This window comes from Lutra lutra, chromosome 14 (genome assembly GCF_902655055.1).
Source record: "Lutra lutra chromosome 14, mLutLut1.2, whole genome shotgun sequence".
NCBI classification, from domain to species: Eukaryota; Metazoa; Chordata; class Mammalia; order Carnivora; family Mustelidae; genus Lutra; species Lutra lutra.
Window position 1 is genome coordinate 55,106,628 of NC_062291.1, and position 16,296 is coordinate 55,122,923.

At 48.5% G+C, this 16,296-nt stretch overlaps 1 protein-coding gene across 1 annotated transcript; it reads right to left on the reverse strand.

The window, feature by feature from the left end:
* Positions 1-1,596: 1,596 nt before the first annotated feature.
* On the reverse strand, positions 1,597-9,426 carry RBP4 (retinol binding protein 4). The gene is made up of 6 exons (XM_047703154.1): positions 9,299-9,426; positions 9,040-9,167; positions 8,788-8,924; positions 8,546-8,652; positions 3,477-3,689; positions 1,597-1,880 (listed from the first exon to the last, which is right to left on the reverse strand). The coding sequence occupies exons 2-6, from the start codon at positions 9,148-9,150 to the stop codon at positions 1,843-1,845; spliced, it is 606 nt and encodes a 201-aa protein (XP_047559110.1). The 5' UTR covers positions 9,151-9,167; positions 9,299-9,426; the 3' UTR covers positions 1,597-1,842.
* Positions 9,427-16,296: the final 6,870 nt, after the last annotated feature.

Sequence of the window (16,296 nt, forward strand, 5' to 3'; positions counted from 1 at the left end):
CCTGACAGGGGTTGGATGGCGGGCCAGGCCATAAAAATGGGAACGACTAGAAGAATGGCAGGTGGGAGAACCAAGAGTTTTGTTTAGGGGTTATAAATTTGAGATCCCAAGGAGATGCCAATGGAAAGTAGGCCGTTGGACGCAGGCATGTGGGACTTGGGCCAAAGATATGATATTAGAAGTCATCGGGTAGTGTTTATAGGTCTTTGGTTTTATGAAATATCCCTGAGACAAAGAAACCAGAGCCAAAGAGGAGCTGTCACTTGGAGGCGGGTCAGTGACTGGCATGTGCAGCAGCTTAGAGCCTGGTACACGGTAGGGGGTCAATGAGTCTTCGTTGTAGAGTCAATCAGCGCGGGTTGCTGTCACTCACAAGGTTTCTTGAACAGCTTGTTTCTGAAGTGAGATTTTTGGGGATCACAAGCTTGAGAACAAGAAGACAGAGATCTTTTGTTCATCTTGGTGCATTAAAGCTGTTTTGTGAAGTGAGGTGTGGCTATGTTAATAGGCGTCTGGGATGGTTGAACCGAGGCTGGAGAGTCTGGCCCAGAGACCCTGCTGTCCAGTGTGAACGGCGGGCAGAGCGTTCCCCATATCCAGATGCCTGTCTCCCCGCTTTGCTGCTGGGAGAACAAAGCACATCGAAGAGGGGGGACCCAGGGTGCCCTTGGCTCTTTGATATGCCAGCTTGCAGGCAGCGATCTCTCCGTGCACGCGCCCTGCCCTGCTTCCCGATACCTTTCCTAGCTGTCAGCCTGGCCTCATCGCCGGGGTTGCACGGCCTCTCAGTGCTCTCACCGAACCCTCACCACACCCCATCAGGCAGGTACCGTTTCCCCATATTTCACAAGAGTGAGGCTCAGAGAAGCCAATAAGCAGCTCCAAATCACACAGCTAATATGTATCTGAGCTAGATTTTGACTTAAAACCAAGACTGGTACCAAAACCTTGATGCCTTTTCCAGATAAAAACCCGAGGCTCCTGGGGGCTCCCAAGGAGTGAGGGCAAATGGCTTTGCATGCGGTGACATACTGAGTTCATGGTGCCACCAATGGTGTGGACACAGGTGATCCCCCCGGCCCTGCTACTTCTATCCCCAGATGGCCTCTTTCCTGCACTCCAGCGGGAGGCACCACGATCTTCCCCCGGATCTGGTTTCCAGGGCCCCATCTCCTAACTCCTCCAGGGAAGCGCCCAGCCACCTCTCCCTCAACATTTTGGCCACACCTGAACTAAGAAGTGAATTAAGTGCTAGAGACCATGAAGGGCTGGAGGTGAGCCCACCATCCCACCTTCCTCATGGACCTAGGGTAAACTGAGGCCTTGAGCTCACTGGCCTGGCCTAGTCGACACTCACCTCCTCTTCTGGCCTCCAGTGTCTTGGCCAGGCTTGTAGTTAAGGCCTTCCTCAGTTAACGGGGAAGCCCCCTTTTTGGGAAGTCAGGAGAAGCCACAGTCATTAATAATGGAGATTGGGCACCAGAACAGGCCAAAAATCATAAAGAGCAGGGAGAGACTAGTCTATAAAAAGCGCGCCCCATCCAACCATCTATGGACACAGACTCAGCACAAATAAAAACCCAGGATCACAGGAAATGGGTGACTATATTTTAATAAATCAAAGTCTGCAATCCGAAGCCTTAAACAATTCCTTGGAAAATTCCAGGAAAGACAGTCATTTGAATGCAGATTCACTTATCCCCATGTATACTATTATGCGTGCTGAGGTTCCGTGTTTGTGGAGGGGAAGGGAGCACAGCAGGGCAAGCTAAACTCCTAAAATAAGACCAAGTTGAGGGCGGCGTGAATTAATGGGAACTTCTCGAATGAAACTCCATGTTGCTACAAAATGTTGTGTTCTGATTTGCCATTACAGTAACCTGAAATAGAGAAGACAGTCATTGAGTACAGAAAGCTGGCCACCGTGTTCAGTGTATACAGCGAATATCGTGATGGCCTTAGGGCTTGGCTGTGTTCAAATTGTTCGTTGCACCCTCCAGGCTCTTCCTGAACTCTCTGGGGGCTAGAGAGGGGTGGAGAGCATAGGATCTGCTGTCTGAAAATCTGCCTTTGCCTTGTCTTAAACTCGACTCACTGTATTTCGAAGGATCAGGGACACATACTCCTATTTCGGGAATTGGGGGCCAAATCAGCCTGGCCTCAGCAGCTGTGTGGGTGGCTTTATGGAATGTTCACTGTGTCCTGTGTCAGGTGTTACCAGGCAGTGCCACAGGGGGCTTCGGGTCACAGAACAACCTTGGTTTGCCTCCAGCTCAGCTGCCAAGTGGGAGACCTTGGGCAGCCTGTGTGATCTTTCTTTGCCTGTGTTTTCTCATCGGTAGAACGTGGATGATGAGAGTACGTCCCAAGATGCTCTGAGGGCTGGGGGGTGGTAATGCAGGTAAATGGCATGGCGTGGGGCCAGGCTGTGGTGAGATCCTTCCCCCGCCCTACATTTAGGCTGCGCTCGGGATGAAGCATCAAAAGCTTGCTTTTTTTAAATGTTTTTGTTTTGGGTTCCTATCTGTTGTGTGTCGTGTGGGCCAGCTAATTAGATGACCAACAGAAAATTTCAGTTTTGCTCTTTTTCTGCATTTTAGCAGTACCTATTTGGACTTCGAAACTCGGTTTCCTATGAGAGTGAGGGAGTGTCGTTTCAAAACAGACTGCGCACTTTCCTCCAGAATGTTGTTGGTTTTCAAATCAAGATCCGACAAAGGTAACATCTATAAAAAGATTCAATGATTGTTCCAGGGAATCTCAAAAAAAGTAAGTGAGGAAGTCCAGTGAGGCAATTTCATGGTAATTTAGTTCCATGTGAGAAAAAGAGCATTTGTTGAAATGGTTCTATTTTGAACTTTGCTATGGTGATGTCTCTCTTTCACTTTTTACGCCAAAGGCCACGTTAGCTGCCCGGCCCTTCACTGGCATCACTGAATCTTTGGATAATGTGAATTCAGTCAAATGGTTTTTTGGGGCAGTGGAGCCAGGGATAAAATCACGTGGCCACAGGTCAGGGCTAGGGGAGCAGATAAAAAGGAAGCGCCTGTCTTCCGCAGCTTTACCTCATTAAAAGTGCCCGGCTTTACCCCCACTCCTTCTGAAACAGTACCATGAAAAATCTGGTCAAGAAGGACAAAGATGGGACCCCTGGGTGGCTCAGTCGGTTAAGCGTCTGCCTTCGGCTCAGGTCATGATCCTGGGGTCCTGGGATCGAATCCCACATCGGGCTCCCTGATCAGCAGGAAGTCTGCTTCTTCCTCTACCTTGCCACCCCCTCCCCCCACCGCTCATGCTCTCTCTCTCTCTCTCACTCTCAAATAAATAAAACCTTAGAAAATTTTAAAAGAAGGAGCAAGCTAGGTCCCATGGGGTTTCTCAGACTCCCTGTTTTCTCCTGCACGCAGGCCCAAATGCACTGCCCACCGACCCCACAGGAAGAGTCAGCAGAACCCTGCTCCCCGCCGCCCACTCACCATTGTGGACAATCAGCCTGTACTGTCTGGCCAGGCAGAGCTCCTCCTGCCTCTGCCGCACGATCCTCTGCACTTGCGGGGGAAGGCCGTGGGGGTCGCGGGAAAACACGAAGGAGTAGCTGTCAGCACAGGTGCCGTCCAGGTTCAGGAGGCGGCAGGAGTACTGCAAGGCGTAGGTGTCGTAGTCCGTGTCAATGACCCAGTGGTCATCGTCTGCAAGCCAGAAAGCCACAGATCCAGTGTCTCTCCCCTGGCAGGCTCAGGGGCCAGGGAAATACCCCCCTCGAGAAACCAGCACCTTCCTGAAACTGGTTTCATTTCTTTAGGAAGCAGGAGGCTACAGAGAATTCTGATGGCTTTCACCAAATTGGGAGGACATAGAAAAGAACCCTAGGGTCGGGAGGTGGTGGGGTGGGGGGGCTCATTCACTTAAATGATCATCTCTCACCCTGACAATAAATCTGCTATATCTGTCCAAAGAACAACTGAGAATGTGAGCCCACTGAAACCATAAAACAGACCTTCCTACTGTGGTCTTCCCCATCTAGTCTCCAACAACATCTGTGCTTTTGTGGCTGACGTCTGATGGCCGCCAGCTTCTGTCTTGCTGCCTTCCTGCCCCTCCATCCACAGGAGGATGCTTCACAGCTACCCTGCTCCAGCCTAATTCTGCTCGGTGACCTCATTCCCTTCTCCGCGCTGGCAAAAGAGCGTGGTTTTTGTGTCCAGGGTACAAGAGGCCCACCCTCCGACACCACAGAGTCTTTCTCAGAGCTTATACTTTTCGGATCTCCCCAGGTAGAGGCAGAGCTGAGCCCCCAAAGAATTCAAGTTCCATTCATTCCTGAGGTCACAGCTAGATGTGGTTGTAAGACGGGAAGAAGTGTACGCAGAGGTGGTGTAAGCGTCAGCAAAGGCAGGATGAGAAATAACGTTAATAAGAACGTGCGCTGGAGAGACTGGCGCTGGAGAAGCAGCAACGCTCAAGTGTATCCAGACACCTTAGACGTGGTGAAAAGTGGCACATCTCTACTTAATTTAACGTTCTCATTGACACAGAACTACGGCGGGGACTTTCTGAGCTCTTAATTATGTATCTGTCACCGTGTAGACAGATTCCGTGTTTTCTCAATTATCCCTCATGCCTACCCAGAAGTGCACGCTGTTATTTCTATTTTACCGATGGGGAATCTGAGGCACATAGAAAGTAAGTAAGCTACTCAAGATCACAAAGAGCAGGACAGAACCAGAGCCCACATGTCTAATGTCTCCATTATACTGTCTCCAGGCAGTAGGTAAGTTGTGGGGAAAGGGGACAAGACAAAAGAAACAAATGCCCCTATGCTTCTGTCTCACGCCCAGGCCATGAAGCAGGAGATGGTCTCTGCTCTATGTTGGTTCCACGTGGGAGGAATGCAGAGGAACCCGGGTCCCCCAGCATCCGAGACCATAAGGGAGGCCTCTCTTGCCCACCTTAAGTCACCTCTTGGCTCTGAGAACCCCTGGAGTGCCAGCCTAGGAGGGGCTGGGCCCGAACTCAGACCTGCGGGACAGCTGCCCAGGAGTTGGTCCTGGAGCCCCCAGTTTGGCTCCCTCCACGCTCCCCAGGAGGAAGAATGAGCCACCACTGTACCTCCCAGGCTTTCCCACAGGACAGTGTCAGATGCCAGAGCTGGGGGCGGGGGGCTGACACACGACCGCTCTGTTATTCATCGGACAGGCCAGGAACAGAAGCCATGGGGCCGCCTGCTGGGCCTCACCCTAACCACGGGCTCCCCTCACCGGCTCCTGAGCCTCTGGGCCGTCTTCCTCCTCAGCAAATGAAGTCATTTCTTCCTTGATGGTGGGGCTCAGTGTGTCAGCCGGAGGCGCCCCAGCAGCCTGCCCCTCAGACACACATGCACTCTTCTTTGAAATGTCACCCCGATTCATGTCGAGGCAGCTGTAAGCTCAGCCAATCAGCAGCTTAATTTCCTTTTTCCAAGACTGATGCCAGGAGTGAATTCTGACATAGGAACTAAGTAACTTCTAATGCTTGGTTTTAAGAAAATGGACTACTGTTCTTCACTTTAAAAGAAAGGCCTAAGTTTGGTTTGGTTTATCTCCAGAATCTTTTTGGCTAAATAGTTCAAAGACAACAAAGAATTCAAATCCTAACGATCTTTACTAGACTCTCTCTCCTGGGATGGGAGATGAGCTGCCTGAGTGCCCCGTGAAAGAATGAACTTGGTCCTCCCAACCCCAAATTCTTTGGATTGAATTATCTAGAGCAGTTTCTTAAGCTTCATTGTGCAGAAGGAGCATTCCTAAGGACCACAGGAAACCTACAGACTCTGGGGCTCCACCCCCAAGACTTTCCGCTTCAGTAAGTCTGGGTTTGGGCTCACAAATCTACACTTTTCACAAGCAAGCAGCTGATCTATCTAGAAATAGGTGGTCGAGGGACCCCGGCTTCGGGAAACTGCTCTAGACAAGCAGGCCCATGTTATTTAGCCTGCAAAGGTCTCTTTGCCAGCAGAGGAACAGGCTTTATCCAGAAAACAAAGGACAGTCTTTGTCTAGGTCTTTCAGGAGAGGCCCAAAACAAGGATGATCAAAGCTGATATTTTCTGAACACTTATTATGCACCAACCTAAGTGTTTTTCATGCATTACCTTAATGTGTCCTCCCAACAATCTTAGGAAACAGGGGCTATTCTCTATCTCCATTCCACAGATCAGGAAGTCAAAGTTCAGAGAGGCTAGTCAGTGATGAAACCTGCGTTCAACCAACACCGGCTGGCGGCGGCACTCCATAACCCCCGAGACGTCCTGCTTGCCGCTGGTAGAGCAGGGGCAGAAGGAGGCCGGTACAGAACGCGCCCCAGGCTAGGGCAGCAAGCCAGGTCTGAGTCTGCCGACACTGGAATTTAATATTCAACTGCGGAAATTTATTACACTTAATTTTCAAATGATATGACTTAGGGATTTAGATTAAGGGAGCATTTGTGCTCAAGTTATTTTCTCTGCTAAAGCGTACCTCATTTTAAACACACCTGTTTGGTGAAAGGCAGCACATGTAGAAGACGAGAGACCGAGAATGCAGGCCACTCTCTGAGGCCTCAGGCCCTCCCAGCCAAGTCAGGGTTTAATGCCAGACCAAGGTCAAGGAAGAAAAAAATCGGCACGAGGAGAGAAAGCAGGAGTTTGTAGAAGCCCCACCCACACACCCCCAAAGCATGGAAAACACAGGAAGTTTGAAGCATCAAATCATACAGTTTGTGGGCTACTTAGAAAACAGAGGGACGGTTCATGCCCTTTCTCATGCCTTGGGCAAAGAGATGTCACACAGGGCCACTAAGTAGCCACGTGGCCCTGGGCCAGTCACTTGGCTAATAGAGACCTCAGTTTCTTCATTTGGAAAATGAGAGGCTTAAACGTCAGGTCTCTGTGGGACTTCTCATCCTGTGCTCAGAAGATAAAATATGATTTTTACCCAAAGCTCGGGTACTATACACTTACAGAGGACACGTCTCAGACCCCACTCTGACTCTCTACAGGTTACCTCACTGCATCCACCTAAGGCAAGCAACATGAGGCAGGCACTACGATCACCTCCTCTGCAGAGGGGGAGACTGAGGCACAGAGAGGACAAGGAACACCCGAGTTCTCACAGGTGGCGGGTAGAGTTAGGATCTGCACTCGGGCTGTCTGACTTGAGACCCACGTGCGTGGCCACGTACAGCCCTGCTGCTTTCTGAAAGGGGACCTCGCAAGGAATTAAGTTCTGAGCCTTCCCTGTTGTAGTCGCCCCACTGAATATCTGCGGCCATCACTTTCCAGATTTCAATAGTTTGGGGTTTTTTTTTCCCTCCAAATGAAGTCCTGGATTGAATCTCGATCTACCAGAGGTAAGAGCAAAACGAATCTGGTTTGGTAGGAAGAGGGGGAGAAAAGAGGCAAACCTCACCTCCTCATTGGGACAACTTCCCACCTTCCCAAATGCACTACCCACGGAACTCTAGTCCTCTCAGGAGTGCATCTTAAATATGCAAGAGAATTATGTGTTTACATTGACTAAAAGTTAATACTCTCGTATCCCCAGTATTGATTTTTTTAGTTCATTATCAGAAAAGTGTACCTTTCACACTAAATGAATCATTCTAGCAAGTTTTGCTACATTATTTGAAATAATTTTTACTTCTTACTTGGGAGTCGGAACCCCTGGCTTTTGACACTGGCTCCCACAAACTTGTATGACCATGGGCAGATCACTACTTTCTCTTGGTCTCAGTTTACTCATCTGTATATTGAAGCCCCTTTGTAGGGTTAACTCTCCATCGCTAAGATCCCATGATATGTCCCCCCTGGCCTACCTTATTCTCTAGGTACCAAAGAGGATTCCATATTTGAAACTTAAGAGAAATGGAAAGAAAGTAGAAAGGGCATGTAGATGATGTGTTCTCAGGATCAGCCCAAATTATAGATGCCTTTCTGAGCATCTTCAACACCCTGTCCCCCATCTAAGTTTCGGTTCTTAGAAGAAGGGAAGAGGTCAGTAGCACCCAGAATGCTATATCTGGCTCAGTATCTCAGCATTTGCAGGTAGGGCACCCGGAGTGGGCCAAACCTATGCACAATGCTCCCTACATCCTTGAATGAGGGTCTCCCAGCCTTTGCTGGAGGTCCTGGAGTAATCAAGCTGTCCCAGGGATTCAATCCAATGAAATGGAGGAAATACAAAACCAGGTAGAGGGGTGATGCGGGATAGGTCTTGGGGAGGTGCGACGTCTGAGCATGAAGACACACCTTGGCACAGTGGCTGGACACGAAAAGGGCAGACGGAGATCACTGACAAGCCCAAAGTTCCTTCTGAGTGTGGGCCAGGCGTTTGGAGCTAAAGGTGAAAGGTGGGCCAGGAGGGGGGGTCGTCACTAGTCCCAGTCTCACCTCCCTGACCTCAGGCCCTGCTGAGGGTTCCTGCCACGTATAGACCATTCTTTTCCAGGTTGCCACTGGAGAAGAATCCCAGCAATTTGGTCAGGTATGACCCCCATCCCCAGAGACGGTTCCATTGAATTGACTACTCACTTCCTTTCTGGAGATAGGACGCTACGCCCCAATACTTCATCTTGAATTTAGCAGGGTCCTCTGTGTCTGTGAAGGTGCCCACCATGTCTGCGCACACATCCCAGTTACTGCAAAAGCCAAGGAGATCCTAAGCCAGGCCTGCAAAGGGCTTCCTCCCTCCATCCCACCCTGAAAGCCCCCTCCCTCCCCAATCGGGGTTTCGAGCTCAGCCGGGGGGGTTGGGGGGAGAGGGGGGCTCTGACTTCAAAAGACGGACTCGGCCCTTGGCCGTGGCGCTCATCTGGCCATTCTCATCCACGGAGAAATGGACGACGATGTTGTCCTGCAGAAAGAGGCCCTCGGGGTCCTTCTTGGCCATGGCGTACCAGGTCCCGGCGAACTGCGAAAGAGGTGAGCGCAGGGTTTGGTGGCACGGCATGCACGCCAGGCCGCCGGGAAGGGAGAACGCGGGGGACCGGGGACCGCGGCCACGGGGCCGCCCGGCCGATACCTACGCGAGCCTTGTCGAAGTTCTCCTTGACTCGGAAGCTGCTCACCCGGCAGTCGCGCTCCGCCCGGGCGCTGCCCAGCACCGCCAGCAGCACGAGAGCCCACACCCACGCCATCGTGCCCGGAGTCCTTCCTGCGGGGACCGCGCGCCATGAGCGCCTGGCCGCGGCCCCCGACCCTGTCCGCCCACGCCCGCGCCCCCGCCCCGTACCCGGACCCAGGCACGGCCCCGACCCGGCCCCCGGCCGCCTGGCCGCCGCTCACCGCCCGGAGCTGCGCGTGGAGCCTGGGGAGCAAGCGCGCCGCCGGGGGCCGCCGGGCCGCTTTATAGCCGGGGCGGGAGGGGGTCGCGCTTTCGTAACGGCCGGGGTGAAAGACCGAGGGGAGGCGCCGGGTCGGCCGGCCAGCACTTGCATAACGCGCCCTGACTCACCGCCGCCCGGGCGCGGGGAGGGTCCCCTTGGGCGGGAGCCGCACCTCCAGGGCCGCCGCGGGCGGTGCAGCGGCCGCGCGGTGTGGCCTCGGCGGAGCCCAGCTCCCCACGGCGCCGAGCCGCGGGAACAAGCCCTGGCCTGGTCGCCGGGTACCCGTGCCAGCGGCCGCCAGCTGCGGCCTGGGGTGGCCTCGGGGGCCCCCGGCGGCTCTGGCGGGAGGCGCGAGTCGGCCTGGCGCGCGCACCGCGGCCTCCCAGAGAGCCGGGCCCCGGGATGCCGCCCGGTGCCTTAGCGCCCGCGCCCTGGCCCTGCCAGACCGGCCTCCCTGCCCTCTGAGGGCCGGTCGTGCAGGGCGTCGGGAATATTTCGGCCAAGTAGTTTTTCATTTTTATAAAGGATGCATTTTACTCTTTCAGGAGAGTTGTGGTACCTCCTGGGTCAATATTTTTCTTTAGTTTCAACATCTTTAGAAGCATTGAAGCCTTCCCTGTTAAATATTCTCCAGAAGCGCACCTGGGTCAGGGCAGGAAATGCTTTAGCAGCCTCGGTGGTCGCCTCCTTGCTGTGTGGCACTTCGCTCAAACCACTTGCAAGCGCCCTGACCAATTGTTTATGGTTTGCAAGGCCCTAGTGGAGTTTGTTTTGTTTTCAAAACAGCTAAGGTGAGTTCGCCTGAGGAGCGGACAAGGCGGGGAGGTGAACAAAATTCTGTAGGCAACGGTCAATTGAGTCAAAACGCCGCGAGGGGTTATTTTGCCTGGGTGATGGCACAATTTACTGAGTGTCAGGATTGCAGGTCCTCTAATGGATCAAAGAAGTCACAAGGTGCAGCTTTTGGCTGAATGACAGCCGGTAGTCTAGCAGAGAAACAGGCGCCTTCCTCTAACTCTTCGGACATCTACCCGCCTGGTTCTCTGCTTCCACTGGCCACCTTCCCCTCCGTTCCTGCTTCTCAGTTGAGTGGTTAGGGGTTCCCCGGAAATCCAAGAATGGCGCGTTTAACTCCTTCCTGCCCCTTTCTGGCCAACCAGCTGACTGCTGACTGCAGTTTTATCCCAGGATGTATAATCCCAAATAGCTCCCATAGGGACCACATGTGGGGATACACCATGGTCGCGTTGGGTGCGCTCTCCATGGGAAGGGACCGTGGGGCATCTTTCTCTCGTCCAGTGCTTGGATCCCCTCCTCGACATTCTACAGTCCGGAAGGTCTTCCAGCTTCTCCTCCAACACACCCAGTGATGGAGGGAGAGCCTGATTGCCTTTGGACAGTTATCACTGCCAGGAAATTCTCCCAATAGCAGCCCCCCTTTCATCTGTTTCTTCTAGAACATATTCAGGTGGCCTTTGCACATGCTACAGAAATGTTGACGGAATAGAGGGAATTTCAGTGCATTGTTGTATTGATTATTTTTGCAACATGTTTTTTTCATTTACTTGTTAGATGTGTAAGAGGGGCTGTAACTGCTCCTCCTTCTCTCTTTTAATGATAAATCGTGAACCTTGGTGTCCTAGATGCCAGCAAAGAGAAACAGTTTATTTTGGCATTCTCTCTTGAATTTCTTCATGATTACAAATAGGTGAATACAGGGCAACTGATGTTTTTGGCTTCAGTGCTTTGAAATTTGTCCTCATAAAATATTTTTTCATGTGCTTGTATATGTATAATATAAACAGAATCTCCATGCAATAGAATTAAGGACATTCAATTCATACTTTTTGTACTTTCCAAATTTTCCTGTGGTGAAACTGTTTAATCAGAAAACAAAACAAATATTCTTATCGCAAACATTTTTTTTTCTAACGATGAGATTTTATTTTAAAAGACATCTTAATGGATGTAAGTGTAATTGTATATAATATACACAAAAGTTCATTTTCTGCCATACTTCATGAACAGACTGGGATTCATTCATCTTGTTATCTGCCCCTCCTCCCAACTTTTCCATGAGATTTACCTTGACTTGCACTTACTAGATGCTCAACTAATAGATACGGACTTGATTTGTTTTATTGAAATTAATCACGTTAGGTTAAACTTCATAAAATATTCATTTAAAAAGATTTGGTCGGAGGTCGTTGTTTCTAAAATATAATTTCTCAGGGGGCGCCCGGGTGGCTCAGTTAGTTAAGTATCTGCCTTCAGCTCAGGTCATGATCCTGGGGTCCCTGTTTGGCTCCCTGCTTCTCTCTCTTCCTCTGCCTCTCTCTCCACTCATTCTCTCTCTCTCTCGCTTGCTTGCTCTCAAATAAATAAAAAATCTTAAAAAAATAAAATTTCTCGGAATTTAGCACTTGTAGCCGAGGTTGCTAGTTAGTCTTCCACCAAAAAATTTGCGTTCCTCTTCCATGGTGTAGAGTTGTTGGGAAGATACTTCTCTGCCAGATGGAACCTCCCCACTTCCTGTAGCTCTATAAAGCCACATGTCTCAGTGTGGTGGATGGAATGAGGATAAAAGTGCTGTGTGTCACTCCCAGACAGGACTTGTAAAAGTTTCCTGTCCAGTTAGCCTTGCTGTCCCTCTTGTCTCCTCTGCCAGCTGGTGGAGCCTCCATCAGCTTGGGACCCCACCAGCTATTGATTTTCTGTCAATGAAAAATAAACTTCCATTGGATTAAGCTGCTGAGATTTGGGGCAGGGGGTGGGGGGGCACCTGTAATAGAAGCTAGTGCCGCCTTACCAAATACAGCAGCAAGCACGCCACTGGCTCCTGGGAAATAAGGAAAGATATGTTACCATAATTGAAAGGAGAGCTGATGCAAGAACTTTATGTCCTCGGCCTCATAAAAATGAAGCATTTCAAACCATTTTGTGCTCCATTTTGTGCAAACTGACATTTACATCCACATCCTGACAGAGAGGCCAAGAAAAATGAAAAACAAGGAAATGGAGTAGCATTTATCTTCTGACTACATTTAAACGATGCCAAAATAATTGGTGGGAAAATGAAAAGATTATTCGGCCAACTTCTTCAGGTACAAAGAGTCAAACTAATTTCTTCAATAAGGCTTCCTTCAGTGGTTACAAAGCCATCAGACAAGGTCCTCAGTTCAGGGGGAAATCACATGGATCCCACCAAGTGAGTTATTTTGAGACACCGCATCACACCCCACAATCAGGTGTGCACAGAGATTCCTGGGAGCAGATGTGCAAGGTGAAAGAGCCCATTTGCACTTGGCTGCTGGGACAGGCCTGCAATCCCTACCTTTTGTGGGTGCCGTTCCGTGATGGGTAATGGTAGGAATGGAACGGTAGGAATTTAGACATAAAGACTAAACTTTATGAAGTTTAACCTAACGTGATTAACGGTAGGAATGGTAAGGTGCAGCTAAGAAGTGAACTCAGTGCCGTGGTCTGGAGGACACTGGGTGAGCCCAGGATATTGTTAGACTTGCACTGGGGCTTCAACCTCAGGCGCACGTGCTTTAGCTATTACATAAGCATTGCTTCCTGTCGAAATGCTTAAGTGCAATGACAGTGTTAGGCGCTATGCGTGTTTATGAGTAGACTATCGAAAAATGTAACCTTGCTAAGCAGAAAGTTTAAGGAAGAAAAATCATTCTTTGGTCCATCTGTAGGCTTTTTTAAAAAGATTAATTTCTTTGGGAAAGAGAGAGAGAGAGAGAGTGCATGGGGAGGGGAGAGGGAGAAAGAAACCCAAGCAGACTCTGGGCTGAGCACAGAGCCTGGAACCCAATGTAGGACACCGTTTCACAACTCTGAGATCGTGACCTGAGCCGAAACCAAGAGTGGGACACCCAAATGACTGTGCCACCCAGGTACTGCTCTGTAGGCTTTTTAAAAGAGTTCTTGGAATTTTTATTTAACTTTTTAAAAATTGGTGTTTAATAACATTTTCTGATATATATATGTCTTTTTCTGATATAAATATATATTTTTTCTGAATAAATATATATTCACTGTGTGTGTATGTGTATATATATATGTATGTATATATGTGTGTGTGTGTGTGTGTGTATAAAGTTTCTTACAGGAAATGTCTTTGTATATTCCCCTAGAGCAGCTATTATGATGTATTGTGCACCCCATGGGTACCCTTTTTAATCTAACCCTATTTAAACTGACGGTTTTGGGATAGGTCACTATCACTTACTAGCTGTGTGACCTTGAGCTAGTTACTTAATTTCTCTGTGCTTTGATTTCTTGCCTGTAAAATAAAGACAATAATAGTACCTACCTCCTTGGGTTATTGGAAGAATTAAATGACATAATATATGTAAGGGTCTTAGAAGAGGACATGGCACAGATTATATAATGTTAGCTATTCTATGATCACTTTTTTATTACCAATACCTTGTGGCTTATATTTCTAAAAATATTCTGAGTAAATGGAATGGAGTTTTCACATTGACCTGGTTATTGTTTCAGAGACTTTTATCTAAATAAATGATAATCAATGTCTGTAATATCTTAGAAATGCCTAAAAACTAAACAGTGACGTTCAACAAAGTCAATAAAACAGTGAAGTTCAGCAACGAACAGTGAAGTTCAAAAAAGTCAACATGTATTGTGTCGCATTAGAAATTCACTCTAAGTGGTCTGTTCGGTAATTCAAAAAAATATATTATTTGTTTCTTACCTTTTTTTTTCAGTGCCTCAGGCTGATGGGCCAGTAAGAGACACAAAGGTCTTGTGAGCTCACTCCTGTGATCCAGGAGGAAGGGCAATGAAGACGAGGGGATTCAGTCAAAGACAAGAAAAGGAGAGAGAGATTTGTGTTCATGCTACAAGGCAGACTTCCAGTACTTCCCTTTAAAAAAGTCTTTGTCTTGGGGCGCCTGGGTGGCTCAGTCATTAAGCGTCTGCCTTCAGCTCAGGTCATGATCCCAGGGTCCTGGGATCGAGTCCCGCATCGGGCTCCCTGCTCAGCAGGGAGTCTGCTCCTCCCTCTCCTAGGCCCCTGCTTGTGTTCCCTCTCTCACTGTGTCTCTCTCTGTCAAATAAAAGAAAAATTTTTTTTTTAATCTGTCTTTATAAAATGTCGTGCAGTAGGCAAAGTAGTCACCAGTGATCCCTTCATCTTGCTTGTTTTTTCTAACTAATCAATTGCCTGTTCCTGTCAATTGTTGCCTAGAATTGGGTCTCACACTTGTCCCTTACTTTTTCATTCCCAAGCAACCTCACGTGTAGCCTATGAAAGATAACCTTAAAAACTTTGTTTATGAATACATGAATTTATGTCAATTATATATGTTCATTATAGATATTTGAGAAAAATCAGATAAACAAAAAAGAAGGAAAAGATTCATGCGTTGAATCCCATCATTCGGGAATAATCACTATTACTATTTGGTACATATGCCTGGATATGTGTGTATTTATGTGGAATCATATTGCACAACTATCTTACAACCTACTGTATATCATAAATGTTCCTTCATATAAATAAATAGACCTTTACAGTAGGATTATTAATAAATGTAGCTCTCTATTCTGTGAATATAATGCTATTTATTTCCTCAACCTCCTATTGTTGAAAATCTAGGCTATTTCTGATCTTTTACTTTTATAATTGTACTTTTGATGAACACCCTGGTAACTGCATTAATCACATACAGTCTTCTATTTCTGCAAGATAATTTTTTTTTTTTTTTTTTTTTACAGAGAGAAATAACAAGTAGGCAGAGAGGCAGTCAGAGAGAGAAGGGGGGGGGAGCAGGCTCCCCGCTGAGCAGAGAGCCTGATGCAGGGCTCCATCCCAGGACCCTGAGGTCATGACCTGAGCCAAAGGCAGAGGCTTAACCCACTGAGCCACCCAGGCGCCCTCTGCAAGATAAATTCTTAAAAGCAGAATTGCAGGGTCAAAGTCCATACACATTTTTAGGGTATTTGATAATGAACCAAATGCAATGTAGCTTCTTAATCTTATACCTACGTATAATGTTCCTTTTCTCCAACCCATCTTTCTAAGCACTACCAGATTAAGTTTGTAGAAAAGGACACTTATAATGTTTTGCCCTGTCGCCCCCAAACTCTCCAGGGTCCAAAATCCTCAGCCCAGCTTCTGAGGCTCCTGTAATCTGAGCCCATTACTCTACATCCCCATGCTATTGCTTCTGCTGTTACTACCACCTGGAACACACCTCCTTCCCACCCCCCCATCTCTGCCCTTTCTAGATAGGATCCCTTCTCTGCACTCTCATAGCCATGTTTAGGGATCTCCCTTCCGGCATTTATCATATTCTGTTCCATACTTCATGGATCTTTCTGTGCTGCTCTCATCTCCCTTCTCCACCACAAGTGCTTGTGAAACTACAACCGAGGCTTTCTCATCCCCTGCATCCCCAGAGTACAAGTGTCACAGTCAGGATTGACCCAACTGTGCTGCCGGCAACAGGCAGCTCTCATCTCTGAAAGGCTAAAAATGAGAAAGATTTCTTTCTCACTCATGCTACCTGTCCATCTCAGGTCAGCAGGGGCCTCTGTTCCAGGACATCCTCACTTGGAATCAGGAGACCCCTCCATCTGGAACTGATGTGGCAGCGGGGAGAATGGAGAGTTCAGGATTTATGCTGGCAAGAAATTGTTCTTACCTGGAAGAGACATTTATGACCACATCCCAGAGGCAAAGTTTGTCACATGACCTTGACAGGGGAATAGGGCAGAAAAAAAAGAATCTTCCCATATAACTGGGAGGAGAAGAGAATCAGATGAGGGGGAACATGAAGTCTTTACCACAGAAGCTAATATGGCGGCTTGTTTATAATGGACAATTAATAGATAATGTGTTGAGAGAATGAGTGAACCACGAATCCACAAGTAGTTACAAAAACAAAAGAATGGTGAACAATAACAGACTATGTTTCA

Bases quoted from the DNA above. Each gene is read 5' to 3' on its own strand.
- RBP4 (XM_047703154.1), bottom strand. From the start codon at position 9,150: ATGGCGTGGGTGTGGGCTCTCGTGCTGCTGGCGGTGCTGGGCAGCGCC. The intron at 8,925-9,039 runs GTAGGTATCGGC...CCTCTTTCGCAG, and splicing joins AGAACTTCGACAAGGCTCGC to TTCGCCGGGACCTGGTACGC. The intron at 1,881-3,476 runs GTGAGTGGGCGG...TCTCTATTTCAG, and splicing joins CAGGCTGATTGTCCACAATG to GTTACTGTAATGGCAAATCA.